General features: G+C 48.2%; 2 protein-coding genes across 10 annotated transcripts in view; both read right to left on the bottom strand.

The window, feature by feature from the left end:
- Positions 1–6725, bottom strand: part of TULP3 (TUB like protein 3) — a 42894-nt gene extending 36169 nt beyond the window's left edge. The window contains exons 1-2 of one of the 4 annotated variants that reach the window (XM_060024123.1): positions 6539–6725; positions 5907–5934 (exon numbers count right to left, since the gene is read on the bottom strand). In XM_060024123.1, the coding sequence (XP_059880106.1) occupies positions 5907–5934; positions 6539–6725 (215 nt within the window). Of the gene's footprint in view, positions 1–5805; positions 6211–6538 lie in introns of those variants that run through there. The other 3 variants (XM_060024120.1, XM_060024122.1, XM_060024121.1) reach the window with 3 other exon arrangements.
- A 930-nt stretch (positions 6726–7655) lies between these two features.
- On the bottom strand, positions 7656–15385 carry RHNO1 (RAD9-HUS1-RAD1 interacting nuclear orphan 1). Of its 6 annotated transcripts, none has more exons than XM_060026033.1 (4): positions 15323–15385; positions 12624–12776; positions 9912–10163; positions 7656–8847 (listed from the first exon to the last, which is right to left on the bottom strand). In XM_060026033.1, the coding sequence occupies exons 3-4, from the start codon at positions 10077–10079 to the stop codon at positions 8293–8295; spliced, it is 723 nt and encodes a 240-aa protein (XP_059882016.1). In that variant the 5' UTR covers positions 10080–10163; positions 12624–12776; positions 15323–15385; the 3' UTR covers positions 7656–8292. The 6 variants fall into 6 exon arrangements, with proteins under 6 accessions (XP_059882016.1, XP_059882013.1, XP_059882015.1 ...); XM_060026030.1 differs by lacking the exon at positions 15323–15385 and adding an exon at positions 15215–15308; XM_060026032.1 differs by lacking the exon at positions 15323–15385 and adding an exon at positions 15258–15306.
- Positions 15386–15486: the final 101 nt, after the last annotated feature.

Raw genomic sequence — 15486 nt, 5'->3', positions numbered from 1 at the left:
CCCCACTTCTGTCTTATAATAATATTCATAATATGAATAAATATGACTGTCCAGGAAGAAACATCCTTATCTTGTGACTCAGCACAGGGGTCTGCAAACTACAGCCTCTGGGCCAAATTCGGCCCACTGCTTATGTCCGTATTGCCCGTAAGCTAAGAATGTTTTTTTCATTTTTAAAAGGTTAAAAAAAAAATCAGAATAATAATATTTTATGACATGCACAAGTTATATCAAATTCAATTTTACTGTCTATAGCTAAAGCCTTTCTGAAACAGCCATACCCTTTCATTTACTGCACATTCCTTTATGTATTCCCTACAGCTGCTTTTACCCTAGAACAGCAAAGCTGAGTAGCTGGGACAGAGACCGTATGGCCCACAAAGGACAAAATATTTATCATTTGGTTCCTTACAGGATAGGTTTGCTGACCCCTGGCGCAGACCAAACGAAAGGGTCAAATTCCCCATTTAGGGAAGCACGGGTCTGTGGTTAGAGTGGTTTCTAACACAACTTAACCTCATCTACAAAATGAGGATAACTGAGCACTAAATCAGAAAGTTACTGTGAAGATTAAATGAGATTTAGCCCATATAAGCACTCAATAAATGCAACGACTGCTATCAATAAGATTTTTGCTCTACAACTTTTTTTTTTTTTTTTTTTTTTAGTCACACCACATGGCATGCAGGATCTTAGTTCCCTGACCAAGGATCCAACCCGTGTCCCCTGCTGTGAAAGCGCAGAGTCTTAACCACTGCACCGCCAGGGAAGTCCCTACATTACAACTCTTTTAAGCCTACAAACAAATGTACTACCTTAATCTTGTCTTCACTGACAGGACTTTAAATAATTTCACCATGATATTACCACCTCTTTAAAACTTCTTCATAGCCTTTCTAATGCTGGAAACCTAAACATTTCTAGATTTCTCCTTGTATTAAATAAATCTTCAAAATTTTGAATTTTTATTGATATTGAAACATTAATACGTTGTCACATTGCCAGGTGCAGTACAGTTCCATTTAGTAAAGAACTACTGCGTGCCAGAAACTACATTAAAAACTCTACATACCGTCTCATCTAATTCTCACAATAAACCTACAATCCCATTTCACAGGTATCAAACTCAGAGCGGAAGCTATCTGCTCAAGGTCAGACAGCAGATGAGTGGAAGAGCTAGAATTCAACCACAAGTCCCAGTGCCACCCGCCTCAGCCTGCAGACCTGCACCTCTGGACCACAAATATTCAAATGGTCAGCAGAGAGTCTGGGATTTCATTATTATGGTATTTCAGTAAGTCTACCAAGAATCTTTTCAGTCAAAATGCCAGTTCACTGGTATTCCCCCCCACACACACTGGTATTTTTAGGCAGCAGAATTTCGAAGCTAGTGAATGGATTTTTTTTTTTTTTTTTTTTAGTGAATGGATTTTGAAGAAGCCCTTGGAAGCAGTTGATTACAGTATAAATACTATTGGAAAAGAGTCATCAGATTTCATTGTGTCTGAACTGATTACAGTGTCAGGTAGTTGGGTCAATAGCTATTAATAAAGGAATTTTCTCTAAGTCAACTGACAAATAGATTCACCTTGTCCAAATCCCAAATGTCAATATAGGAGGCCATATTTTCACATGCACTGAGACTTAAGAGCACATCTGGCTGGAACAAAACATTGCTTCTGGGAAAAGGCACATAAAGATCAATTAGAACTGCCAGAAAGACTCCTTAGAAATCTAACCTCCCGCATCAGCAGAGAATTGTTAATATTCTAGGCTCAGCTGTCTTCTACTTGAATGACTGCCACAATCTGGAGCTAACTTAATTGAAGCTAGAGAATGAAGATCCATTTCCGAAGAAGCCCATTCAGTAGAGACAATCAGAGAGAAGGGAGAATTGCTTGGGGAGAGAGAGGCAATGAGAAGGAAAACTTGGCAACCGATCAGATGATTCATTTGGCCCCAGAGAATGCAGCAAGGAAAACTGCTTTACATGAAGCCCTCTCCATTTTGCATGTCCCACGGAGCAAAAGCAAAAAGCATTCTTTTAAGCGAGCCAAACAGAAAGGTTATTTAAAATGAATGACTTGATCCAGAAGTTCAAGAACCCATTTATTCTTTTTTTTTTCTTTTTGGCTGTGTTGGGTCTTCGTTGCTGCGCGTGGGCTTTCTCTAGTTGTAGCGAGTGAGGGCTACTCTTCGTTGCAGTGCGCAGGCTTCTCACGGCGGTGGCTTCTCATTGCAGGCTCTAGGCGTGCGGGCTCAGTAGTTGTGGCACGTGGGCTCAGTAGTTGTGGCACACGGGCTTAGTTGCTCCACGGCATGTGGGATCTTCCCGGACCAGGGCTCAAACCCATGTTCCCTGCATTAGCAGGTGGATTTTTAACCACCGAACCACCAGGGAAGTCCCCCCATTTATTCTTTATAGATTTAAAAAAGGACATTACTCAGAATCACAGTGCACTCCACCTTTTGCTGGATTCTCCTTTCCTCAGGGGTTATAGTTTCTCTCCAGTAATGTTACTTATTTCCCTTCTCTCTTGTGTAAAGATGAAAGTACACTTTTTTGCCTAACAACACCAAATAAATATTTCCACTCCCATTCCATTGGATGAAATTAATACTCATTTGTACTTTGCTAAAATGTCCAATTTCTTCAACTGTTTGCCCTAAAAATAATTACTAGGATGTAATCAGTATCAGTTGTTAGCATTTATGTGCACGAATGGCATCCAGAAATATCTGGAACACATTTTGATAATAATTGAGAAAAAGAAGAGAGGAGACTAGAAGTCAAAAGTCCAGTTTTACTTCTAGATTTTAGTTTTGATTACATCATTTACTTGTCTTGTAACTTAGCTATATCACACCCTTTCCCAGCCTTAATTTCCCTATCTATAAAACAAAGATAACAACAGGGGCCGTGCTCTCTTCAGAGTTGTGCAGCTCAAAAGAGATCATGTACATGAAAGCTCTAAGAACACTGCAAAGGATACACAAATGTAAGCCATCATTATTGATCGTTTCATCTTGACAGAGCTCCCTTTGTAAAAGCACAGCTTGCCAACTGCACTCAGTCAAAACATCTCCTTCTACTTTGCCCCTGGCTTATATGACATATCAAATTGCCTTAACAAAATTACACTGAATTTCAATTGGAAAACAAGTCAACCCTCTATAAACTTGCTTCATTCTAAAACCTAAAATCAAAGGCAAACTATATATTTATTAACATTTCTTCCAGCAAATCTAAGAAGCAATGATTTATTTTTCAGGAAGGTTGGCTGAAAAATAATTCTTGTTTTCTTCCTACAAGGCTTATTTTCTACACATTAATTATCACAGAAAAAAAAACCTGAAGGAACTATAGTTCACAGTCTAAAAATATATCTTGCCCATGACGAATGCAGATATCAGAGTTTAGATTATCGTATTCTACCCTAAAACTCAAAATCATCACTTTTTTTTTCCCCCGGTACGCGGGCCTCTCACTGTTGTGGCCTCTCCCATTGCGGAGCGCAGGCTCAGCGGCCATGGCTCACAGGCCCAGCCGCTCCGCGGCATGTGGGATCTTCCCGGATCGGGGCACGAACCCGTGTCCCCTGCGTCGGCAGGCGGACTCTCAACCACTGCGCCACCAGGGAAGCCCTCAAAATCATCACGTTTTAAGAAGAGGAAAGGAAAATGAAGAGATAACTTAATATACAGAATACCTTTGGAAGATCCCCCTAAAAACCTGCCAACGAACGAACTAAGTGACACAAAGACAATGAGAAAAGACATACTTTCCACTGAATATCATTTTGTACCTTTTGACATCTGAGCTATGTGCAGTTAAAAATATGTTATTTTATTAATTCAGTATAAATCATGGAGGGAATCTGAAGAAGCCCTATTATTCCAGAGGAGAAAACTGAAGCCAAAGAAGTAGATGAGTGCTTCAACATCGCACTGCTGGACAGTGGAAAAGCTGGGACGAGAGCTCAGGAACCCAGTGGAAGCCTCCAGCGCTTCCCCCTCGCCACAATGCCTTGTGGTAAAACAGCAAGGGACCTGATAAACAACTCAAGTACTAATGCAATCCCCTTCAGAACTGTGGCCTCCCAGGGGTCCTCGCGACTTCTATGATACAACGATAATCATTAATGTTGTCACAGAAGTTCTACAGCAAAGGGTCAGAGATGCCAATCCTCATTACCAAGACTCATAACAAGTACTAAGAGTTAATAAAGACAGCACAGCCATCGCAATGTGGACAGTGTGTCTCTTCTCAGGCATCAGCAGATTCAAGCTCTAACCGGGACAGGAAAATGGCGCAGCCTTTACTAACAGTAAGAAAGTCTGATGAGGCAGCACAGATTTAGTACAAAGAGCTTCTTCCTAGCGAACTGCCTCAGAGGAAGTAAAAGCAGACCACAGGAAATTTTAGCTGGAAAGAAGCCTTAACAATTCCACTGAGAACTACTCTTGAATAGAACTAAGGATTATCAAGGCCCCTTCCAGTCCTAAAATCCTCAAACACGGAGAAGCAAGGCAGCTTCAGCTCCTCTTCTGAGTAACTCAAGCATGCTTTTCCTCTTGGGAAGAAGAAATGTTAACTTCTTCTTTCAGTGGGCACAAAGGCAGGGAAAACAGCAGCATTTCCATAGGAAAGAATAAGAGAAGCCAGAAATGAAAAGTATTCCAAAAACGTCTGAGTCTGTCTGCATGGAAAGGAAATTTATTACAGGGATTCTTCTTTCCTTCCTAGGTCTCTATGTAGCCTTCATATTTGAAGAAATACATGCATGTTAGACGTTATTAGGCTTTTACTGTAGCTTTTGATATCTGCCAAACATACTGTAGTCATGTATTAGCTAATCTAAGTATTTTTAAGCACTGGGTAAGTCTGTCTGCCAACAATTAGTTCATCTGATGAAGCCTTTGAAAGAGAGAGAACTTGAGAGAGGATAACAAGCCTGGCCAAGACATAACCTCCAGCCATCACTGCTGTTTGTATTTCTGAAGAAAAATCATAGCATATGGACAAACCATACACTAGGACTTTCTCAGTCAACCCTGGGTCACAAGGTCACATCACGCGGAGAAGTCTCTCTCATCACATCTTCAATCCTGTATCAGGAACAGAAGGCCAGAGAGGCTCAAGTTCCGGCAACTAGCCGACCACTGTCATCTCCAGGGGAATCTACAATGCAAGCACCTAACCTCAGCAAGCATCTGAGAGTGCTGTTTCAAATTCCATCTCCAATTTCCACTAAATATTTCAGATACAGGAAAAAGGTCTGAAGTAGTGTTTGTTCATAATTTTTCTACTTTGTTGAAAATAACTCTGCCTCATGGGAAAATGGTCTCATCATTCAAAGAAGAAAAAAAAAAAAGTCACGGGAAACTTGAAAGTCAGATGCTATCCTTCACACTGAAAGGTACTAATACCAAAAACTCTATCCATGTATTTCATCAAAAACGTCCTAAAAACACAACCGGAAGCCAAAAAAGTCAGAGACATTAATTCCACTCCCTCTCGGCAACAAGTCAGTTAACCAGTGACTGAACCTACAGCAGAAGAAACACTTGGTGACTCACACATTCCCCTTTGAGGTCCATTTTAAAATTAAAGAGCAGGTTTCTTTGGGAAGAAAAAGAGGGACAAACTTTAAAATTATCCATTGAAACTTCAGGTCCAAAAACTTAAAAACCTCTTTGCCTCCTGGTCTCAATTTCAAAGTCAATTCCATTTTTCCTTCCAAAAATCATGAGTCACACCATACATCTGGTAGCCGGGAAATTTACTGCCTTAAATTCACTCACTTAAGACTGACCGAATGCCCACAAGTGAGCGAGCACCATCCGAATTCAACGAGGATGCTGAATTTTAACGGGATCTCCTCCTGGCGCTTCCATATTTATACCTGGAAACGCAGATTCTTCTTCTCTTGACTTCAGGGAAAAGAAAAAAAAAAAAAGCAGTAAACCAACTTCACAGAGCGCTGCTCTCACGTAAATAAAACCCGATGAAAGAGAAAAACGGGTCTTGTCCGCGGCAAGGCCACCTGGGCGACAAGCTTTAGAGTGGTTTTCAGCTGCTGACCCGCGACCAGGCGGTACCGGGCAGCAGGCGGGCGTGGGCGGCGTGTACGGGCTCGGGTCCAGGCGAAGCCGTGATTCCACCCCACCCGCCCGCATCCACGCTTCGGGATCCCGGCCGAACCTACAGGCCCGGCCCGGCCCGCGCTCACCCCTCCGGAGCACCGGCCCTGGGGCGGGATGCCGCCACCACCACGGCCGCTCCGCTGGCCCCCGGAACCACCCTGCACCCCCGGCCCAGGCGGAGCAGCCCCTGACGGACACGTTCTGACGAGGCCGGACCCACCGCGCGGGTGACGGCGCGACTGGACACGAGCCGGCCCTCGACGCGGGCGGCCGCCTGCCCGCACGCCGCCCCCACTCGTCTCCCGCCGCCCAGCCGCCCGCACTCCCCTCGGCTCCCAGCCCGGACCGCCACGGCCCCCTTCAGCCTCCGCTCGTCGCCACCGCTCCTGACCTGTCCCCGCGGGGCGCCGGGTAGCGGCGCGACGCCTCCATCCCGCTGCCCCGAGAGCAGCGACCTTGTCCACACCCTCGCGGCGGCCGCTGGGGGCTAGCCTGGCGCAGCGGCCCAGCCCCGCAACAGCACTTCGCACTGTCGCCGCCGCCCATTGGCCATCGCGCTCCCGCCGCTCCGCATCCATTGGTCCGCACGCCCGCTGCTCCCCACCGCCCCCGCGGGTGGGTTGCTAGGGGCGGTGGCGGCGCCGCGGGAGGGTTGCTACGGACGGGTTGCTGCGCGCTGCTTGCTGCGCGCTGCTTGCTGCGCGCTGCTTGCTGCGCGCTGCTTGCTACGCGCAGCTGGGTTGGAGGAGCCGCCCAGCCCCCAGTAACCGCCGCGCGCCCAGGCTGCCCTCACCCAGCGGTCCATACCCGGAGGCCTCCCAGGGCGTTTCATGGGGGCCGCCCCCTCCCGACCCCGAGGACTTCCCGGAACCACACTTGCTCGCCCGGCAGCCCTTCCCAACCAAGTGCGTGTGCGCCCCCTCCCCTAGTCCAGCCCAAGCTTTTAGGGCGTCCCCGGACCTGTCCTGCACACCCGCCTGACGACCTTTTCCGTCTACCGCCCTCGGCAGCCTACCGGCCGTCTTCGAGCATCAGTATCTCATAAAGAGATCCGCTGTCGGATCCAGTAAATCTTGTCCCCAACTTATATGCAGCATTACAGTCCCTACAGAACATCCCGTCAAAACTCATCGCGTGTTGACTTTGCGGCGTTCCATTCCGAGGCCAAAGTTGTCCCCACACTGGTTTTGAGCCTCTAAAAGGCAGAAAATTTGGCACAAGCTAGGAGAGCCGAGCACTGCTTTCTCTGGTCAGCCTCCACTCACTGCGTGACCCCGAACACGGTTATCTGTGTTTCAAATCCCCATCTTTAAAATAATCCCTGCTTGTCTAGCTCGGGCTGGACCTGACACAGACTAGGTTCTGAAGGCTGACGGAATGGAGTTGAATGAGATGCTGCTTATATGGGTGGAAGGAAAATTGAGATATTTTGTTGACCAGGCAGTCCTTCTACATGAATTCCAATAAAAAGTAGTATTTGAAAAGATTATATATTTATTTACATACATTTTAAACAGTTACAAGAAATCGTTTTCCCACCCTATTTAATATTTACAGATTACTACAGTTGGAAACAAAAATTCAAAACATAGTAACCCTAAGTAACCTATGTCCCCTTTATCTCCCTTGGTCCCACTGACTCATTAAAACAGGCTTGCTGCCCTTTCTTCATCCAGCCCTCTCAGCAGATGAGCCAAGATTGCAGAGACAGCAGCTCAACTACAAAAAGTCACAGTTTGCTTCGAGTTTTTCCGTGCATCTGGTCACAGAGGAAGCGGTCACTGAGTCGGTACTCAGACATGTGGAATGAATTAGTTTGAATGAAGTGTTTAAAAGGATGAATAAGCAGTGGTTAAAGGGAACAATTAAGAAAGACCATTTGTAGAGGGGGCAGTACTGCTGCATTAGTGACAGAAGCAGGGTTCTCTAAAAACTTTCTGCAGCCATTTATTTACAGACTTTTTAAACAGTTACAAGATATTTAAAAATTTTTAACAGCTAATACAAGGAAAATACAAAGTGAACTGTTTATGACACTAAAACTGTTTATGACACAAGATATTTTAAAAAGCAAATCTGGGAATTCAATTCCCTTTTGACTCCAGCAATCAATTTCTTGAGACCACGGATGTCCGAGAAACCCAGTCAGTTTTTCACAAGGAACTGGTTTCTGCTCAGCTTCCCCCTCTCCCTGAGGTAAGTGAACAGGTGTCGCCGCCTCCTCCATGTGACCTTTATCCCGTACTTCTCCTCAGGAGTGTCTTTAACCAGAACAGGCCCGGGCTCTGGGCTCTTGGGCGTGCTTGTGTGAAGGGAGCAGCTGGGAAGGCTGTTTTCCCTCTGCACCGAGGGAATGGGCCCTCCCTGCCCTGAGGACTCTGGGCTCTGGATATCCGGTGGAATGAAGACATAAGGGAAGTTCTGAAGTGCATGTGCTGACAGCTCCCCGCAGCTTTGGGGGCTGAGCATGGGAACCAAGGGCCTTCCAGAAATGTCCTTTTCTGGTTGACCGGGACAGTCCCTGATTAGGGGGATCCCAGGTCTGGCTGAACTGGCAGAAGGCTGTGGACTCTCAAATGTTAGGTGTGGAAACCTGGAGCTGGTAGACTGTCGACTTGAACGCCTTGCCTGGTCTCGGCAATGACGTTTCCTGTTGACCGGGAACCAGCCTTCTGCTGTTGTATCAAACTGAGGTGATACCTAAGGATTCCAAAAGAAAAAAAAAAAAAGTGAAGAGCGCCAACTACCAAATACAAACCTAAGGAAACTGCATCCCATGACCAGAATCCTAAATGGGGGCCCATAACAGCAATGGACACAAAACAAAAGCAGCTGTCTATTTGGATAACAGTATCCAAGGGATACGGGCTTTGGGCAAGTTACTCAATCTCCCTGGCTTTCAGTTCCCTCCTGTGCACGAATGGGGACAATGCCTCTTTCGCTTCATCATACCATATGGCTGCAACACGCTTAACTGTCTATGTTTCAACTCTGAGAGCGGGCCCAGCAGTCTTATTCACCATCGATCCCCAGCCCTAGCAGAGCACCTGGCACCAAGAAGGCCCCAGTGAAGGACGAAGGGCTGAAGGAAAGAACAGGGAGTGAGATCAGGCATGGAAAGCAAATAGCAGGGGGCGTGGCACAGTGAGGACTCGATACATGTTCACATGTTCATTCCTCCTCATCAACAGGGTTCTAACATGTATGTTTCTTCCCCAGTCCTGAAGCCAGGGCTCTGGTTCTCCCCAGCAATCGTGGGCAAAGCACACTTACTAAGCTCTCTTAGGCTTTTGTCTGGCTCTTCTGCTACACTACTTCCCTGACATGCGGTAGCTGTGTTCTCTTCCCAGGGCTTTTAAACTGTCAAAATAGAACATATGCCATTTCTGAGGATTCTTCTTCAACGTTTGGTCATTTAAACAGTAAATAGAGTACTTAGCTAAAAACTCCACGTCTCACGGGAAGCTCAGGGAACAATCTCATTTTTTACTCATTCTGACATTTCTCTGGCTTTCTCACCCAGCTACTGGATAGTGAAACTTTTATACTGAACTCTTACAGAGGAATGTGGGGCACGGGAAAGAATCCAATTCCAATCAACCCACGCCTCAGTCTGAACTCAGGAAAAAAGGTAAACCAGAGAACATGGCTGAGGACAGACAGAAGGAGTACACCATCTCCTTGTCCCTGCGCCCACGAGTCTCCACATGGCAGCGTGAGAAGCCTGGTAGAGGAAAAGTCAAGGCAAGAATCCCATGGCCTACCCAGGAAGTGATGGTGCTGTCGTCAACGGGCTTGCTGGGCACCTGTCTAGTGTGGGTGATAGGAAGCTGGGGAGACCCATAGCAGTGTTTGGGGCCCTCCAGTGGTTGTTGGCAGAATAGCAGCTGGGGTTTCTGGGAAATTTGGCGGCGTTTTTTCCTGGGAGGCATCAATGGGTGAGGGTAGGGCAGTTAGTAACTGCATGATGCTGGTTGTGGTCAGGTCCAGGGAGAGACTCCACTTCCAACCCATGCCTGTGGAGAAGAAACAAAAGCTGGGAGAAAAAAATCTGCTGATTCCCCAGCTCTTCCTCACACTCTGCCAGCCGAGTCTGCTAGCAGCCAGCAGCCCTACCCCAAGATTGTGGGGTGGTACACCTACACCACCAAGGCAATACACACTAGTTTCACACTCAACGACATTCGTTCAATGAACACTTATCGAGCACGTGTTAAGCACCATGCTGGGTGTTGGGAGTTTAAAGATGAATAACCAACCACTTATCCCATGATCATTTACTGGGTGCCAAGCACTTGTAGAGACACAGACTGCCCGTCTTCAAAGAGCTGAGAGGCTAACAGAGGGAGACAGACAATTACAATAATGAGAGCAGTGCTCCCTTGCACTCCCCCCAGGGGAGGCCTTCTGGAGAGGGTGATACCTGATCTAGGTATAGAAGGGCTAGGAAAAGCCAAAGAATGGGGAGTGGGGGGGGGGGGCGTTCCAGGCTGAGCAGCAGCACACACCAGGGCAGAGACAGGAAGGAGCACTGCGAATCCAGGCACTCAGCCTCCACGGAGCTGGACACAGGCATGAAAAGACAAAAGGCAAGACCTGAGGAGCGACATGGTGTCAGGCTCAGGGCAGAAAACCAGGCGGACCATCTGAGTTTGGACTTTGGCCTAAGTAGTCACTGAAGATTTTCCAGCGGACGGATATGACCAGACTTGGATTTTTTTTTTTAACTTTTACCCCAGATAATTTCGAACATACAAAAAAATAGTTAATAATATAATGAGCTCCCACGTGCCCATCACCCAGCTACAACCATCAACCCACGACCGATCACATCCCATCCACACCCCATCCACTTCCCCTACCCCTTTATTATTTTGAAAATACTATGTTCCCAGTCATGATATCATTCCTAGTAACACAACTAACATATATAAATATACATATTTATATAATATACATTAATATATATTTATATGTGTAAATTCCTTAAATAGTAAATATCAAATATTCAGGGTTGAATTTTCAGTTGTCTCCTAGGTGCCATGCTTGGCTTTTGTTTGCTTTTGTCTTTTAGACAGGACATCCAGGCAACAGTGTGGAAGGCGAGATCAAGTGCCCCGGAAGCAGGGGGACCAGTGAGAAGGTAACTGTGTTGCCTGAGAACCGATGAAGCCGTAACCTGGGCAGTGTCAGCAGAGGTGGGAGGCGGGAGGCAGAGGCAGGGCCAACAGGACCCACAAAGGAATAACAAGTCTGAGAACGCGTCCAGTGGGTCTAGCCCCCAGATCAGTTTTAATAAGGGTTCTGTCAGTGGGTTGGTGGGACGGAAGTTTGAGTCGAGAGGTGAACGGGTGGTGCCGGCATGCTGGAGGGAGAGGCACAGCAGGGCAGACTGGTTCCGTTATACAGCGTGATTCCTTCATTCAGTCAACAGCAGCAAAGCAACATACTCTGATTTATGTCACTGGGCAGTGGAGATACATGTAAAGAGAAATCAGGACGAGGTCTCTACCCTCAAGGAACAAACATTTTAGGGAGAACACAGGTAATGAATACATCCATTTGTTCATTCATTCATTCAGCAAATATTTACTGAGTGCCCACTGTGTTTTGGGCACCGTTACAGGTGCTAGAAATATATAGCAGATTACAAAATTAAATCCCTGACCTCATGGCGCTTACATCTAGTTGGGAAGTGATTAGAGGTACAGAGAAAAGTGAAGCAGTGTAAGGGGTTGAGCTGACCCAGTGCTACTTCAGACAGGGTCGTCGGGGAAGGCCTATCTGAAAAATGATATTTGAGCAAAGACCTGAATGAAGAAAGGAGAACAAGCAGACAAGAGAAAGATGTGAGAAAGAATGTTCCAGACTGAGAGAACAGTTAAGTGCAAAGACCACAAGATGGGAATGTGTCTGACTTGTTCAAGAAGCAGTAGGGTCAGCATGGCTGAACTGGAGAGTGGTAGGAGGTGAAGCCAGTTCACGTGACACAGGGTTAAGGCAAGGGTAAGGACTGGGCTGAATTATGCTTAGTGCAAGAGGAAGTCACCGCAGGGCTCTGGACAGGGAAGTAACACAGTCCGATTTATACTTTTCAAAGATAGCTCTAGGTGCTTTGTAGGAAAGGTGGGTTGGGAAGAGGGGGGACAGAGAAAGGAGGCAGAGAAGCGAGTTGGGAGGCTCTTGCAGGAGCCCAGCGGGGAGATGACAGTGGTAACAACCGCTCCAGGGAGAAGTGCCGAAGTTCACGCCTTGCTCAAAGTCCCCAGCCTCTTGGGGACACCACATTGTTCAGCAGTCCTACTGTGTCCTTGATCAACTCATTTTCCACAAAGGTTATCTTAAAACTTTCCCACTGTCTTAAAACTTCGGAACTCTTCTTCTCTCCAAACCAACCGCCTTACTTCCTACTTCACAAAGAACACAGGAGCCATCAAAGGAAACACTCTCATCTTCCAGAAGGCGAGCTCACAAACCTCAGTACATCTGCATCCATCCTCTTCCTTTCTGCTGTAACTAGAGGTCAGTCCCTTTTGCTACTGTGGCCTCTCCCTCTGGCTGGGCTTTGGAGCCTTCCTCACTCCACACGCCTTTCCCAGGCAATCGTCTGCTGACATGTCAATAACCACCTGGAAGTACACGAGTCAAGCATTTCTATATTTGGCTTAGAATTCTCCACACTCAGGACCCAAACATTCCACTGCCTACGCGATAGCAACTAGATGTCTCAAATGCACCTCAAACTCAAAGCATTTACACCCGAATTCATGCTCGTTTCCCCTGCACCCCCCTCCGTAAAAGTGATCATCTTCCAGGGCCCTTGCTCAGGAAATGGTATCATCATTCATCCAGCTATGCCACCAAAAACCTTGACATTTACCTTTTCCCTCTACCATCCAACCCAACATCAAGCCCTGTCAATCCTATCTCTTAAACATGTCTTCAAAAATACCCCTCTCTTGGGCTTCCCTGGTGGCGCAGTGGTTGAGAGTCGCCTGCCGATGCAGGGGACACGGGTTCGTGCCCCGGTCCGGGAAGATCCCACATGCCGCGGAGTGGCTGGGCCCGTGAGCCATGGCCGCTGAGCCTGCGCTCCGCAACGGGAGAGGCCACAACAGTGAGAGGCCCGCATACGGCAAAACAAAAACACAAACAAAAAAAAATACCCTCTCTCGAGGAGGGCAGTTGGGGGGAGGTCGCAAAATGGATGAAGGGAGTCAAGAGGTACAAACTTCCAGTTGTGAAATAAATACGTCATGGGATGTAATGTACAGTGTGGTCACTATAGTCAATATTGTATTTCAAATTTGAAAGTTGCCAAGAGAATCTTAAAAGTTCTCATCACAAGAAAAAAAAGGTTTTTGTCACTCTGTATGGTGACAGATGGTAACTAGACTTACTGTGATCATTTTGAGGTGTAAATAGGTAATCATTATGTTGTACATCTGATACTAACATAATGTGTTATGTCAATTATACTTTGGGGGGAAAAACAGATTTGTGGGTTTTAGCGACAGTTCAGTATTAAATGTGGGATCAGAATCAGTGGCAATTTTTGAGACTTATTCAACTCAAAATTTGATAAAAGCATTCCTCCTTTGTGAAAAATAATAATCTTACCCTACCCCTCTTTCCCTCTCTCTCCACCACCCTTCAAGTCCCAACAGTTCTGACCCAGGGGTAATGCAATAGCCTAACTGGTCTACCCTAACCTCTGGCACCCCCTGCAGGGGGACCTTTTTAAATTGCAAATCTGATCTTGACTCACACTCCTGCTTAAAATTTTTGAGTTTTGGGTAAGGACCAAACTCCTAGTGGTGGCTGAGGTCCTGTGGCTCTGGTTCCAGCTTCATCTCACACACCCTCCAGTGCAGGTCTCTTAGCTCAAATCCCTCAGATATTCTTCAGCCTTTGTGCCGCCCACGCTTCCTCCTGCGGCTTGGCCCTGCACACCTCATTCCCTTGGCTTGGAGGGTCTCCCTCCCGTGTTTGCATAAAGGCCTCAGATCTCAGACGAAGCTTTAGTTCATCAGAAATGCCTTTCTCTTGGGAATTCCCTGGTGGCGCAGTGGTTAAGAATCCGTCTGCCAGTGCAGCGGACATGGGTTCGAGCCCTGGTCCAGGAAGAGCCCACATGCCGCGGAACAGCTATAAGCCCGTGTGCCACAACTACCGAGCCTGGCTCTAGCGACCGCAAGCCACTACTGCTGAGGCCATGCGCCTAGAGCCCGCGCTCCGCAAAAAGAGAAGCCACGGCAATGAGAAGCTCCCGCACCGAACCGGAGACTCCGTAGCCTTTGCTCGCCCCAGCTAGAGAAAATGCCCCAACGCAGCCAGATTAATGAAATGCCTCTCTCACCTACCATAAGGCAAGATCCCCTTATTTACATACTCAAAAGTTATCCCTGAGCTCTAAGTTATCACTTCGCAGCTGTAATTCTCCACTTGATTAAATAAGCAATTCGCTGCGAATCTGCTCCCATCAGACCGTAAGAGCAGAAGAAAGACCCCGTCTTCCACTGCATCCCAGCGCGGCCCGGCACACGGTAGGTGCTCAACTAAACGTGTTAACTAAGTTAGTAGATAAAGTCCTTTACTACAAAGAAAAGACTGCGGGGGGCGGGAGGAGATCAAAACTCGAAGATTCAGGGTGGAGGCGGGGTTCACCGTGTGCGAATAATTTTTCAGGAGGGAACCTGAACGAGGTCGTAACTGCGCTCCAGGAGCCCTCAGGCCGCTCGGGGGCCCGCGGGCCCGCGACGGTCGCTGGTCGGAGGTCAACGGAGGACAGTGCCCCCAGCGAGGGGGGAAGAGCCCGGGGCGGCGGGCGCATCGCAGCCGGGCGGGGCGGCCCGGGGTCCCCACTGTCCCTGGGGTCCCCCGCGCCCCGCCGCCCTCCTGCGCTCTCCCCACGAGCCGCCCGCCTCGTCCGCCTCACCCGCCCGCCCGCCCGCCAGGCCCGCACGCCGCTCTGTCTGCCTCACCCGCCGCAGACCAGCCCGCCCGGCTCGCACGCTGCTCCGCCCGCCTCACCCGCCCAACGAGGCCGCCGTTCCGCCCGCCTCACCCGCCCGGCTGGGCTGCCTCGCCAGCCGTTCCGCCCGCCTCACCCGCCCGGCTGGGCTGCCTCGCCAGCCGTTCCGTCCGCCTCAATCGCCCGGTAGGGCTGTCTCACCTGCCCTTCCCGCCGCCGCCCCGCCCGCCTCAACAGCCAGGCAGGGCCCACCCGCCCGCCGCCCGCCGCCGCCGGCGGCGTCCCGGCTGAACGCGGAGACAGGGCCGGCGCTGATTGGCCACGCCCGTCACGTGACCTCAACGCTCCGCCGGCGCCAATTTCAA

The sequence above is a fragment of the Delphinus delphis genome, chromosome 11 (assembly GCF_949987515.2).
Source record: "Delphinus delphis chromosome 11, mDelDel1.2, whole genome shotgun sequence".
Classification (NCBI taxonomy): Eukaryota; Metazoa; Chordata; class Mammalia; order Artiodactyla; family Delphinidae; genus Delphinus; species Delphinus delphis.
The sequence above is the reverse complement of the archived record's forward strand: the minus strand, read 5'-3'. Positions and strand labels throughout refer to the sequence as shown.

Excerpts from the sequence above, each read along its gene's own strand:
- RHNO1 (XM_060026033.1), bottom strand. The coding sequence starts at position 10,079 with ATGCCTCCCAGGAAAAAACGCCGCCAAATTTCCCAGAAACCCCAGCTG. Across the intron at positions 8,848-9,911 it reads ACAGCACCATCACTTCCTGG|GTATCACCTCAGTTTGATAC; the intron begins GTAGGCCATGGG and ends TGGAATCCTTAG.